This window comes from Lactuca serriola, chromosome 7 (assembly GCF_051521515.1).
Source record: "Lactuca serriola cultivar US96UC23 chromosome 7, Lser_US96UC23_V15, whole genome shotgun sequence".
Taxonomy (NCBI): domain Eukaryota; kingdom Viridiplantae; phylum Streptophyta; class Magnoliopsida; order Asterales; family Asteraceae; genus Lactuca; species Lactuca serriola.
The window spans coordinates 198,191,786-198,205,642 of NC_136414.1; the positions used below are offsets into that span (position 1 = coordinate 198,191,786).

Sequence of the window (13,857 nt, forward strand, 5' to 3'; positions counted from 1 at the left end):
CTTAAAATTGTGACATACAAAAATTTAGGTCATCTTCCTTTATGAAAGGGTCTTTAATGACACGTAAAGCGTGTTATGAATATAGAATGTATGACAAAATGGTCTTTTGAGATACATGTTAGGAAAATAGAACACAAGATATAATTACCTCAAAATGTTTTTTTAATGGAATAGATGCAATATATCAATGCAATGTTATGTCTCATTGTATAACTACTTAGGCCAACTACTTGGCAACTAGCCTAGGTGTGACCTTTCATTAAAAAAATAAGTCATTGGACACTTATAATAAATGCTATCATATATATATATATATATATATATATATATATATATATATATAGGATTAACCTGATAACTACTCTAGTACCTAAACACTTCCTTGATCTCTGCTAGATAATGAACAATGCACACGAGAGACCACCACCACCAAATTAACCAAGATTAGATCAAGGGGATAACAAATCATTATGTCATCAACTTTAAATAATGTAACACCCCGCCTATGTTGTCCAATTTGGGACATCCTTAAGATAATCAAACATGTGTTCCAATTGTAGTTGGGAACCGAACAAAGTTCTATATCCAAAGTGAAAAAAACTTTCGAACACTTCTACCAAAAACTTGGCATGACATTCAGGAAAGGAAAACTAGACAAATCCGCAAACAATCATATATAAATAAATCAACCTAAAACCATGTATAGCGTCTATGTGGCAAAATTTGTTCATATCATGTCCACATGGCACTGCTATAACATATATGTAGAATTTTACATTTTCACATAAAAAAGGCAACAAAGTGTGTTATAATTCTAGGCATGGAACCTACACGAATTGAACCACGAAATCAAGGTCGTGGATAAATAAATGTCTAAATTTGATGAAAACGAAATGAAAAGAGTGATTATAGTTGTTTTATGCATGCAAACATTGCCAACGTGATGATCATCAATACCATGTGTCGTAGCAGTGATTTTGGGAGATATTGAAGCAAGTGGTGGTATTACTCGACCCGAGTATCTGAGTGGTTTTAAGTTCAACGGTGCTACAACTTTTAATAGTACATTTCCACATTGAAGTACCAGTGTGGCAAGTACGAGTCATTTGACTAATTCATCCATGTTTTACACATGATATTTTTGTATCGATGCTTCATGATACTATTAGAGAAGGTAGGTAACATAATTACCTGAATGGCCTTGATGATTTGATGGTATATATGTAGAGTGCCTTGATCTAAACTTATGATTTGTTTATCGGAAGATGGTTGTGTTGGATTAGGTGTCTAAGCCCATAACTATAATTGGTATGTACTTGAATTGATAGCAGCACAGTCCTTTTGGGTTGCCCTCAAACCTAGCAACCGGACAAGGAAATTATGAAAGGAGAGATATTAATTTATTATAAGATTAATAAATTAATATAAATGAATTCATTAATATGTTAAAAGATTAATATATTAATAAGAAATCATTTTGTTTAATTAATTGTTAGCCAGAAATTAATCAGAATTAATTTTGGGGTTAAAAGAATTAATTATAAAGTGCAGGGACTAGTTTGCAATTATCTAATAGTTGAGTGGAAGGCTCCAGAACCTCCTTGGAAGGAGGTGGACGAAATCTATAGGGGAAACCCTAAGGATTTCGTCCAAGGGGGCTTGGATAAGGCCTTTGGCTTTGCTTAGGCCCTAAGCAAGGAGCATTAGGGTTTTTCCTAAACCCTAGATCCCTCAACTATATAAGGAGCCTCCTGGTTCACATTTTGGTCACTCTTTCTTTGGAAGAAACCCTTAGGGCCGAAAAATTGCATACTCTCTCTCTCTCCTTCTACTTTCCTTCTTGCTAGTTTGGGTGTGATTCCATTAGAGGCATTACACTTGTGGTGCTAAGCTTCCAAGAAGATCAAGATCAAGATCAAGGGAATTATCAATTGTTTACTATAACAATTGAAAGGTATGTAATTTCTAAATCCTAGTTTGTGAATTTCGAAAATAGCCTCTCTCATCTAGGGTTCTTGTTTTGCAATTCAAAGTTGTATGTTCAATAGATAAAACATAAATCCAAAGTAGGTTGCATGTGAGCTTAGGAATTGGTTTTCTAGTTTATTTGTTTTACCTAAAACCCATCAGTGGTATCAGAGCCATTGTTGTTTTAAATTGAATTGCTATAATAGTTGAATTGCAAATTAGGGTTTATAGCCATTAAACCCTAAAGGCCAAAATTTTCGATTTTAGGGTTTTGGTGCAAAGGGTTTTCGAAAACCCTAGCCTCCATGAACCCTAGTCGAAATTAGGGTTAGGGTTTCCAAAACCCTAGCCTCCTCCCCTTGTAATTTCGAAATATGCTCCCCCTTTTAAGGTTTCTTTGTTTTGGATAATAGTTGCCTTATTGGATTATTGAGATAAATAAGGAAATTATCCTATCCCCATATTTTTGAAATCTAGAAGGGACATGGATTAGGATTAAGTTAATTGTTTAATTTAATTAGATAATCCTTAAAAGATTTAATAAATTAATTAAAAGTTAATTAATAGATAAATATTAAATCTAATTAATTGGTTTACTTAAATTTAAAATTTAATAGTTTAAATTTCGAAAAATTTATATAAACCCTTGGAGTTTTAAAATGTTTTAAAACACACCTTATATGTATATTATAATTAAAAGTTAAATATTATATATGTATAAGAATATGGTCAGTCTTACTGTTAGTAGGCCTCATTCACGAAGCTGGTCTATAAGGGGTGTTTAAGGAAATTGCCTATAAAATGGCGATTGAATGGGTATCCACTCTTACCCACCGCACTCTTGACTAGTGGAGGGTCGTTAGTCGAACGGGTAGGATAGGACAGAAACCTTCCATTATAAGTATAATGAAGTACAAAGTAACTAAATGCTTTTTCAAATTCCCAAATCATAGTTACTTTAGGAAAAATGTGAAATTGTATGCTAATCCATAGAATTACACTTCGTACCCCTGTCAAACGTTAGTGGAGCGTGTGTGGTTAACCGGCACACTAATTTGGGGATGACATTGGTAGCGAAGGGTGACTCCATGTTTGTCATAGATCAATGGAGTGTGTGTGGCTAACCGGCACATTGATTAGGTGATTGTAGCATTGGGTGCACCACGTGATTCGTATGGTTATTCACACCTTATTTGTGATCCTCGGCATCCCAGTCACAAATAGTAGGGCATAATCGAGATTAAACATGCCATTGAAAAGTTCAATGAATCTCAAAAGATCTAGGAGTTTCAATTCCTTTAAAACTTAATCTTCTTTTTTGTTTTTCATGGTGGAAATTGGTAAATCGTCATTTACCTACCTTCAAATATTCTGCAACTAGATTACGACATCCCTCTTCTAGGTTGTAGAGTATTGTGTTGGATCCTAGCTTGATGTTTCATTTGGGTGTTGCATCAAGAGTTCTAATCAACTTAACTTGAATTTTCTCCCGTTTTGTAGATGTCTACATCTTACAATGGTCTTCCCAAATCCTTTGGAACAAGCTTTCCAAATGAAGATGACGTTCCGAGATACGATCAAGGAAATGAGAGTCATGCTTCACTTCCTCCACCTCCTCCAGTCATTCTCCCTAACCCACAAGTTCAAAGGCTTGAAAAGTTCAAGCTCACTCAAGCCCTTTTGGAAAGTAAACACGAAGATGGGAAACCTGTGTGTGCGCACGTCTTAGAGATAAAGTCACACATTGATAGGTTAAACATGTTGGGTGTCGAGATTTCAAGTGAGTTGGTTGTTGACTGGGTTCTTCAGTCACTTCCTGAATCATATAGTGAGTTTGTTAGAGAGTACTATATGATGGACCACGACGTGACCCTAATTGATCTCACCTATTTGCTTATAGTTGCTGAATCAGCAATGATTTGGCGTGCTGGTCAAGCAAATTTGTCTGGTGAATCAAACTCCCAAACTTCAATGGACACTGGCAACATTGGAAGTCCAGAAAGAACTAAGTCTGTGATTGTCCGATGTGCTGTGCCAAAGGAGTCCATTTGCTTTTATTGCCAAGAGAAAGGGCATTGGAGACGAAGTTGCCCTAACTACGTGAGAGATCTAAGAGATGGGAGAGTCAAGACGTTTGGCTCTACTTCAGGTAAAATCCATTATCTAACTCTTTTAAGTTCCTATTCTAGATTCTTAATACATGATGTGATAAGATTGCATTTTGATGTTTTGTAGGATCGAAGAAAAGAGAGGAAGTTTAAGGGAAGAAGTGAGCTGAATCTAATCGTGAAGAAATGGATTTCGATCGCATTACTTGAAGAATGGATTCTTGAGCTACTACTTGGAGTTAGAATAGATTGTTAAGAAATATGTAATAACATAGTTTTTCAATTGAATTGCATTGTAAGGACAAATTTTTTCCGCAATAAAATGAATTTTGACTTTATCTTATTTATTTATCCTTGCAATGGCATGTATGAAAAAATTGATGTTTGAATGTTTCTATTATTAGCGACAATGGATTTGATTCTTAATTATGTTATTTGTGGACATATCAAAAGTTTACCAAATAGGGAGAGTTTCTCATCACCCAAGTTTCAATTGGACAGAAAGTTGGAATCATGCAACGTGTGTTGTATGATGAATGAAAAACTTTCACATTTGGGAAATTTAGACTAATTCTTTGACAAAGTGTCAATTGAAGGACTAGGAGATCGAGTACACTAGGTCGTACGTTGATCAAGTCTACCACAAGAGTGATTAAGATATTCGTCATGATTTACTAAAGTTTAGTAAATATGGTTATACTTATAAGATTGAGTATAATTCTGAGTTAACTGAAATAGTTTCAATCAATGGCAGAACGAATAAGAAGAATCAAGTAGGCAAAAAGATAAAAGTATCTCTATTCTAAGAAGAAGGGAGAGTAACTTTTATTGTGTTTTATGATAAGTCTTAATGATTAGGAACCATATCTCAATTGATCCTCTAAGTAAGTCTTAGTACATTTGCATGTCTAAGAAGAGGAATCGAGAATAGTGGAAATGGTTAAAATCAAGAAGTCAATCATACTTCGTTCCAACATCAAGTCTTAGAGTTATACTCCAAGATTGTGAATTGAGTGACAAGTCTCAAGAAGGTTTATAACACTCATCAAATGTGGAATTTGGAAAGGTTTTCTTATTCTTGCACATTTAAAATTTGTAAGTTGTGATGTCTTGGATAAGACAAAGACCAACTAGGACAAATATTGTGAAGTGTTTTGTCTTGATAAGAACCACACTAACTCTTGAATATTTGTTTTGTCGAGGAAAGTTTCCTGACAAGAGAATCGTATATGTCAAGAGGTCAGTGGGAGTTTTAATGATCTTGAAAAAGGTTTCAAGAACTAATCAAGAATAAACCTTATCTATCATCACTAGCACACTACTTGAGGTTTATAGCCTATCGTGGATGACATACTCCTTTTCTATGCCATTCCAATTGAATTAATTATGCAAGTGAGTTCTATGAGTTCTCATGTGAATGCATAAAGACATAGCACCTTGATCAATGGAAAGTACATTGATAAGTAAGGATGAGTTGATAAACCACTTGGAAGACATGGTGGGCACCCGTGTTACCATGAGGCAAGAAATCGAGATTGAGAAAGTTCAGTCCATATGAGTTTGGATTTGTCACAAACTTTGGTTTTGACAAATTCACATGGATAGGAACTTATACACCACAAAATCTAAGTGTCATAAGATTACCTCCTTCATGAAAATGACTGTGAGGAAATGCTTTCACTAAGAGAGATTTTAAGAAGATAGCAATTGTGGAAATTGTATTCTCAAATTCGATTATGGTTACGGCATCCCTTTCCATAGTTCGAATTATGAGATTTGACAATTAGTCTGAACATTTGGGACTTAGTGACATAAGTTCTGAATTTGTCTAGACACACATATGAGCTTTCTAAGGCAAAGGTATATGATTTTAAGAAGCTTTGATAAAGGCTTATCAAAACGTTAGGTATTAGAAATATGAACTTAAGGAATTCAATAAGCATTGTTCTCTGGAAGTTTAATTGTTTTCTGAATACATGTCAAAGCTAGTGGGAGCATAAGTGTTATGCTGGTAAGAAAATAATCATCATGTTAGTGGGAGCATGATTATTATGGTAAAGTATTGCGAGTTAGCAATATTAATTATAGAAAACAAAGATTCACTTTGCAAAGTTGTAATGTTTGAAAAGTTGTTTTGCTATAATTAAGGGAGAGAATATTATACTTCATTTCAAAATTCTAAAGCTTAGATCGAGAAAAGTTAATAAATTTAGTCAAGGATATATATAGTGCATTCTCAAATTCGATTATGATCACGGCATCCCTCTTCATAGATCGAATTGTGGGAACAGGACACATAAAATATTATGGCAGAAGGATGATAAAGTATCACGTCTTTATATGAGACATTATGCATTGTGTCCAATACGCTTCGGGTATAGGATTGATTGCATATGCTGTAATATTTTACCATTCTAAAATTTTCCAAATGCCTAGGGCATTAAGAGGGAAAAAGGAAATAGAATCGGTTTTGACTAAAATAATTAAACAACTATCAAAGGAAAATCTGAGGTGCACTGAGGATTTGTCGTTTGTGAGTAGTTAGAAGTATAGTACTGAATGGGCTATATTGACATTATTATGAATAGATAAGATTCTATTAAGAATAAGCTGTCATATGGTAAATATGGAAATGTCTCCATATTGGGAGTTGGATGTTGAGAGTCTATGTCTAGATTAGAAACTTTTATGCAAGAAGGATATTCAAAGGAATGTACTTTGAATGTGAGACTTCACGTCTGTGGAATTATCTTGTAACAATTTCCGATAGAGTACTTTGTAATTTCATTGTCCAAAGTCTTGGTGACATTTGTGCTATGACTTTGCGAAAGGATTGTTGCATAAAATGTTAGAATCTAGCATATTCTCGTAGTTGCAAGAACCTTGTGTTCTAACACTAATAATAGGGATTGGGAATTGTGAAATGAGCATCATTGGAAAGGTTTTTCAATTGATTTATTTCACAAAGTATGGACCATAGGAAACCAAAGTGTGCATGCTTGGAGCATGGGACAATTGTGGTTATAATTCAAGTAATAAGTTGATTTTCTGAAACTATAAGCAATGAATAATGAGTAATCAATATGGTGTTTAAATAAAAGTGTTTTTGTTTACGCTCAAAAGCTTTGGGGCCATATAGGATTAATATTATTATTGCGTTTCACTTTGCATGTTTTGACTTCCCGAATAATAAGATTATTCAAACTCCACAGTCGCTCGTACTTTTGGAAGTAAGTAGTGAATCAAGACTGTCATGAACTGGATTGTAGATTGTCTAAGGATAGACATGGCAATAGATTTGCTGCAACGTTCATGAGTACTCAGAAATTGAGATTTGAGTATTGGATAAACCCACGCTCAGAGTATTACTTCATGGAATTCATCACGAGTAATACTGAGACGATAATATCTATGATCTTGAAACAGAGATATATGAGTTGTAATTTGCAAGTCGGCTATACATTGGTGATACGAAAAGGCATCAGTAACTTGGTGTTATAAAACGTATTGTCATGTATGGTTTGATGAGTAAAAGATACAAGCATATGAGTCAATGTTTATTCGTTCCTTTTGCCTTAACCGGAAAATCGATATATGTGGGCCCCTCGATGATTTGGTGTTGACTTATGTGCTGGGCCCAGCCAGGACTAATTGATGTGTTCGATTAGAAGTCCTATATCATCACAAATCAGAAATCGAGAAACATAGATTCTGGACAAAGAGATTGATTGTATTCCATGTCTTATGTCTGGGGATATCTTGCAGAACGAAGGATTATATGATCACTTATCTTAGGACTCGTAACTGACTGGGTCAGAGTTCGGCAACAGCTTTTTGGAAGCTACAATTTGCTGGTCAAATTTAGAAGGCATACTAGCAATTATAGTTACAGACTTATCCAAGTGGGAGACTGTTGGATTAGGTGTCTAAGCCCATAACTATAATTGGTATGTACTTGAATTGATAGCAGCACAGTCCTTTTGGGTTGCCCTCAAACCTAGCAACCGGACAAGGAAATTATGAAAGGAGAGATATTAATTTATTATAAGATTAATAAATTAATATAAATGAATTTATTAATATGTTAAAAGATTAATATATTAATAAGAAATCATTTTGTTTAATTAATTGTTAGCCAGAAATTAATCAGAATTAATTTTGGGGTTAAAAGAATTAATTATAAAGTGCAGGGACTAGTTTGCAATTATCTAATAGTTGAGTGGAAGGCTCCAGAACCTCCTTGGAAGGAGGTGGACGAAATCTATAGGGGAAACCCTAAGGATTTCGTCCAAGGGGGCTTGGATAAGGCCTTTGGCTTTGCTTAGGCCCTAAGCAAGGAGCATTAGGGTTTTTCCTAAACCCTAGATCCCTCAACTATATAAGGAGCCTCCTGGTTCACATTTTGGTCACTCTTTCTTTGGAAGAAACCCTTAGGGCCGAAAAATTGCATACTCCCTCTCTCTCCTTCTACTTTCCTTCTTGCTAGTTTGGGTGTGATTCCATTAGAGGCATTACACTTGTGGTGCTAAGCTTCCAAGAAGATCAAGATCAAGATCAAGGGAATTATCAATTGTTTACTATAACAATTGAAAGGTATGTAATTTCTAAACCCTAGTTTGTGAATTTCGAAAATAGCCTCTCTCATCTAGGGTTCTTGTTTTGCAATTCAAAGTTGTATGTTCAATAGATAAAACATAGATCCAAAGTAGGTTGCATGTGAACTTAGGAATTGGTTTTCTAGTTTATTTGTTTTACCTAAAACCCATCAGGTTGAACTAAGATGCAATTGTTAAAGTCGAGATACAACTTTTTTTGTGATAAGAAATGAGTTTTGTTTATTGTACTTGGTGAGTCGGCCCACACCGTTTTGCCCCAAGAGCATGGTGTGAAATGCAATCCAGTTAAACAATGACTAGATTGATGGAGCTTGATTCCCACATGGGGGATATTTTACACCACTCCATAAACCATTTACCAAAGGATTTGGCAATATGGATCATATTTAGGGTTAATTACAAAATAACCGAAATGGGAATTGTCTACTCAGTGTTAGACTATCTAGAGGTTGTTTATCTTCATTTTTTTTCCTTTTGAACAAATATTCCAAAATAACCACCAATTTCTTCAGATGGACTTCTCATAACTCCTATTTTTTTTCAACATGCATTTTTTCAATTGTATTTTGGTAAATGTCAATCTCATTATACAAAAATATGATGTCATCCCGCAAAAGAAATTTTTGCAATTCTTTTATGATTATTGTGGTGGAGACGAATAGTACAATAACTAAAAAATAAGTTTATAAATGAGTGAATATTATATGATATATATTATTTAAAAAAACGATTAAAATGGCACTTTATAAATGAGTGGTTATTATATGATAAATATCATTTAAAGAAAAAAAGATGGCTAACTATAATGTATCATACCACAAAACTGATGATGCTACTCCACTTTTATTTTATTTTTATTTTTTTTTAATTGGTCACAAATTGTTAACAGTCACTAAACGAAACAAAGGAGGTGAGGTAAGCTAGCTGGCCATGGTGCAGTGGAAATTGGAAGGTGGGTGCACACTGCACCAGGGGCGGAACACAAGCCCTAAAACTGGAGGGGCCGAAATAAAATTTTCAATACAAACCATATAAAGATAGATTGATTTTTTAGTGATATACACTACATAAAAAGTTAGCAAATAACTACATTTACATAATAATGTGATCTAAATACAAATATCTACTAACAAACAACCATATTATAACAAACAAGCGATTTTAACAAATACATATTAATATAATTAATAGATACATTTATATTATAAAATTATAACAATACCTATCAATTTTTTTATTATGTTTGCTTGATTTATATTTTACGATTTACTCATAAGATTCTAGTTACTCATATTCCATACTAATTACTTGCATATATACTGTACTTCTTAATGATTATTTTTATTGTCTTTCATTTACATTTTCAGAGAACAAAAATAAAAAGAATTAATAAATAAATTTGTTTATTCAATAAAATAAAAGTTGGTTTTTGCAGCTTTTAGACTCTAAGATGCTGTTTGTTTTTTCTGAGGCAAAATGTCTGCAGTCTGCGGACCACATCTGTAGACATCTGCATTAGAAAAAGTGGAACAAACGTCTGCAGTCTGAAAAAAGAAGACTGTTTGTTTTTTTAACATCTGCGGGCTACTAAAATAAACTGAAATCTAAATAAAGTGATTTTTTAAACTTGAAAGTGATTTTTTAATATTTTTATGATTTTGTTATAAATAATTAACGAATATAGATCAACTTTTATGTATTATTGTATAAAAAATAAAAATAAAAATAATATGAATTAACGTATATATTTGATAAAACCCAACAATTTTTGTTTTAAAATTATAACTAAACATTATAATTAGTGCTTAAAGAATTTGATACATAAATTGATGAAATAACCTACAATAATTAATCAGCTAAAAATTAATTGAGCAATTATATAATAATTAATTAGAAAAATACCCTACAAAGAACGTTTGACAAGTAGCCGTTTTGATTGGTAATTAAAGAATTAGCCGTTTTTTGTCCTTATTTAATCATCGGATAGAACCATTTTATCACCACCTCTAGAGTTCCAGTAAATATTTACGATCCATAACTTTAACCAAATGATTATGTATACAAGATTCCTAAAATCGTATCAATCACTTTAAAACAAAGTAACAAACATTTAAACACCTTCATCCTAAATCAACAAAATCAAACTTGGACAGCAACTGAAATAAAAACATTATATTATTATTATTACTGTGTCTGAATCTGATCCTTTGTAATTTGCTATTCATAGATAATTATGCAATGTCAAACCAGAAACCAAAAGTTTCCGTTAACACCACCATCAAAAATCAAACATCTGTAATCCCCAATCTACTGAAAAAGAACCCAAATCCCACTGAAGTAATCAAAAAATTTAAAACCCATATCACCATTTTGGATCAATTGCAGAGAATGACCCGAGTAAGAGCAAGAACCAAACAAGAAACAGTGAAGAAAAACAGAGTAACAAAGTCTCTCGTTGACCATTTCTTCACAGCTTTACCTTCAACCCTCAAACTTTTAGCCCTTCGAAGTGCATCAACTTCCTTCAACAAATCAAACTCCAAACCTTTCTTCTTCAATTCCTCCACACACTTCCCCAATAACTTCCCATCTTCTTTCTCCCTCTCCAGTAATTTCTCCAGATGCGATTCTGTGTCTGTCTTGTAACGAACGGCCCAGATTAATCCCAGAGAACAGAGGAGCGAACAGAGAGATGGGATCCATGATCGGTTGCATGATCCAGATGTAGACGAAGATGCGCTGCTGAAGAGGAGCATTAGCGAGATCGAGTGAAACAGGAAGAAGAAACAGTAGATGTGAGTGATTTCCTTTCGAACAGCATCGATCTGGATTTCTTTGAGAGCGATTCGATTCAGGATCAGTTCTTCTTCTTTAAGCCATTGCTTTAAGAGAAGCTTGTGGGTTGGAGTCATGGCGATTTCGTGAAGTGGGTGGAGAAATGTTTTTGACGATGATTCCATGATCGCTGTAGTAATAGCAGTGTCTTTGCTCTCATCCGCCATTAAATCAGTTTCTAGAGAGAGAGAGAGAGAGAGAGAGAGAGAGAGAGAGAGAGAGAGAAAGAGAGAGATGGTATTGATTAAGGAGAGAGATTAACGGTGAACAGAACAGGAGCGTCGTTTGGGTATTTGAAATTTTCTCCCAACGGTCAAATTCCAAATGTTTCACTCTTTACCCTTTAACAACTTTATATTAGCCAAGTGTTCCTTCAGGATACAGAAGTGACAGCTTGACCCCTTTTCTTTACTTTTTCTTACAAGATATGGTGTTTTATAAACAATATTACGGGAAGGCAAAAAAAATTAATATCAAAACAAAGTTATTTAATATAACTATTGATAATTAGATTTGACAATTACAATTTGTTTGTATGAACACTGATTAATGCAAGTTTTATAATGATTAAGTTGATTAAAAAAGGTTAGATAAACAAAACAAATATTTTTTAAGATATTTAATGTATTAATTATTTATAAATCGATACGTATCGATGGAAGGCAAACGCACAACAAGTTGCACCGCTAGTCCTTTCTGGATAACAAAACTAATTCTTTTGAAAATTAATTCTTATTAAATTAAAATACAAATTCACCCATTCTAAAAACTAATAATGTGGGTGAACCTCTTTTAAAGTTTAGTTTTTCTAACGAAACCCTAAAACACAAAGTATCATCTTTGAATGCTCAAAATAAACATTAGGTAATATTTTGTCTATTAAAACCACTTTATATTTTAATCTTACCTAAATACGTGCTTCATGATCATTTTATAGAAACATATCTTCATTCAAATCACAATATAGTAACATGCTTTTATTAAAACTATTAAGATGAACTTGTATCCATATGATGCGATCCTGACGGTTGAGATGTATAATTCTATGTGTGAAATCTATAATAAAGATCTGAGTAAATTATATCATTCATCCCTTGTGCATGTATCCAAACACATGTTTAGTCCTTATTTTCAAAAATTAATTCAGACCGTCTCTGGGTTTGTGTTTTCTTTCATGCTTTAGTCCATCCAAACATAAAAAGACTAATTTACCCTTAACAAATTATTTTTTTAATTTTCTATTATGTATTTATCAGTTTTTAAAATTAAAAAAATGAAAATAAATATCCCCACCCCTTCCTTTTCCTCGGTTCCTTCTTTGTCTTCCGGTTTTCACCCACTCCCAACAACCGCCCGTCCTCTTCTTTTCTCCGACAAAACTAACCAGCCAAAAATCGTTTGTTTCCCCCTCCTTCATATCACCATCATCCGACTCAAGCAACTCTCCATAAACCACCAACAATAACAAGCCCTCTTCACCACCTGCAATTATTGTCAATCTCCACCAACTCCACCATTGATGAACCATGTCTGATTATCAGACATCAAATATTAAACCCAAAACTTGCATTCATATATATATATATATATATATATATATATATATATATATATATATATATATAAACCACCGCCTCTCTTTCTCTTCACGTGATAGTTAGGGTTTCAGGTGACGATGTTAGGGTTTCTGCATAGATGTATGGTGGAGGGGTGGTGGTAATAGTCGAACGGAGTGCAGATTTGGGAATCTCCTTCTCCGATGAAATTGTAGGTCTCATAACGAGTGATGGTAAAGAAAGCTCCAAGGAGATATGTACCTGCGCATCACGATCGTTGCAATGAACCCTTACTGCCTCTCATTTTTTCTTACGAGATGGTAGCGGGTCTGCACTCCAGCTCGAGGTTAACGAATTTGCACTCCAGCTCGAGGTTAACGAATCTACACTCCTCCCCAACCTTCTCCTTACCCTTTAGATTTGCACTCTTGTGTGGATCCTTCATTGGAGGAAATGATGGAAGCAAAACAAATGCTTAAAAAGCTTGAGAAGATCAAACTGGAGGTTGGTTAGATGATGTTGTTGTGGAAGTTACCGAAGTTTTACAAAAGGTGAATGAAAGATTGATTAAGGTGATGGTTGGTGGTTATTTTCAATGGATCGGTTGAGCTTTAAACCTGGGAGTGGGTGGAATGAGTTGAGGGGTAACGGTGGTGCTCCATTTCCAGTGATGGTGTAGATTACATTACCGATGGTGGTGGTGGTCAAGCATTATTTAGCAAGATAGAAAAATAATCAAAATATTTTTTAATAACTAAAAACGTAAAAATAAAT

At 33.9% G+C, this 13,857-nt stretch overlaps 1 protein-coding gene across 1 annotated transcript; it reads right to left on the reverse strand.

The window, feature by feature from the left end:
- Positions 1-10,849: 10,849 nt before the first annotated feature.
- LOC145064978 (uncharacterized) lies at positions 10,850-11,784 on the reverse strand. Its single transcript, XM_079012330.1, has one exon. It carries the CDS (start codon positions 11,692-11,694, stop codon positions 11,068-11,070), a length of 627 nt encoding a protein of 208 aa, XP_078868456.1. The 5' UTR covers positions 11,695-11,784; the 3' UTR covers positions 10,850-11,067.
- Positions 11,785-13,857: the final 2,073 nt, after the last annotated feature.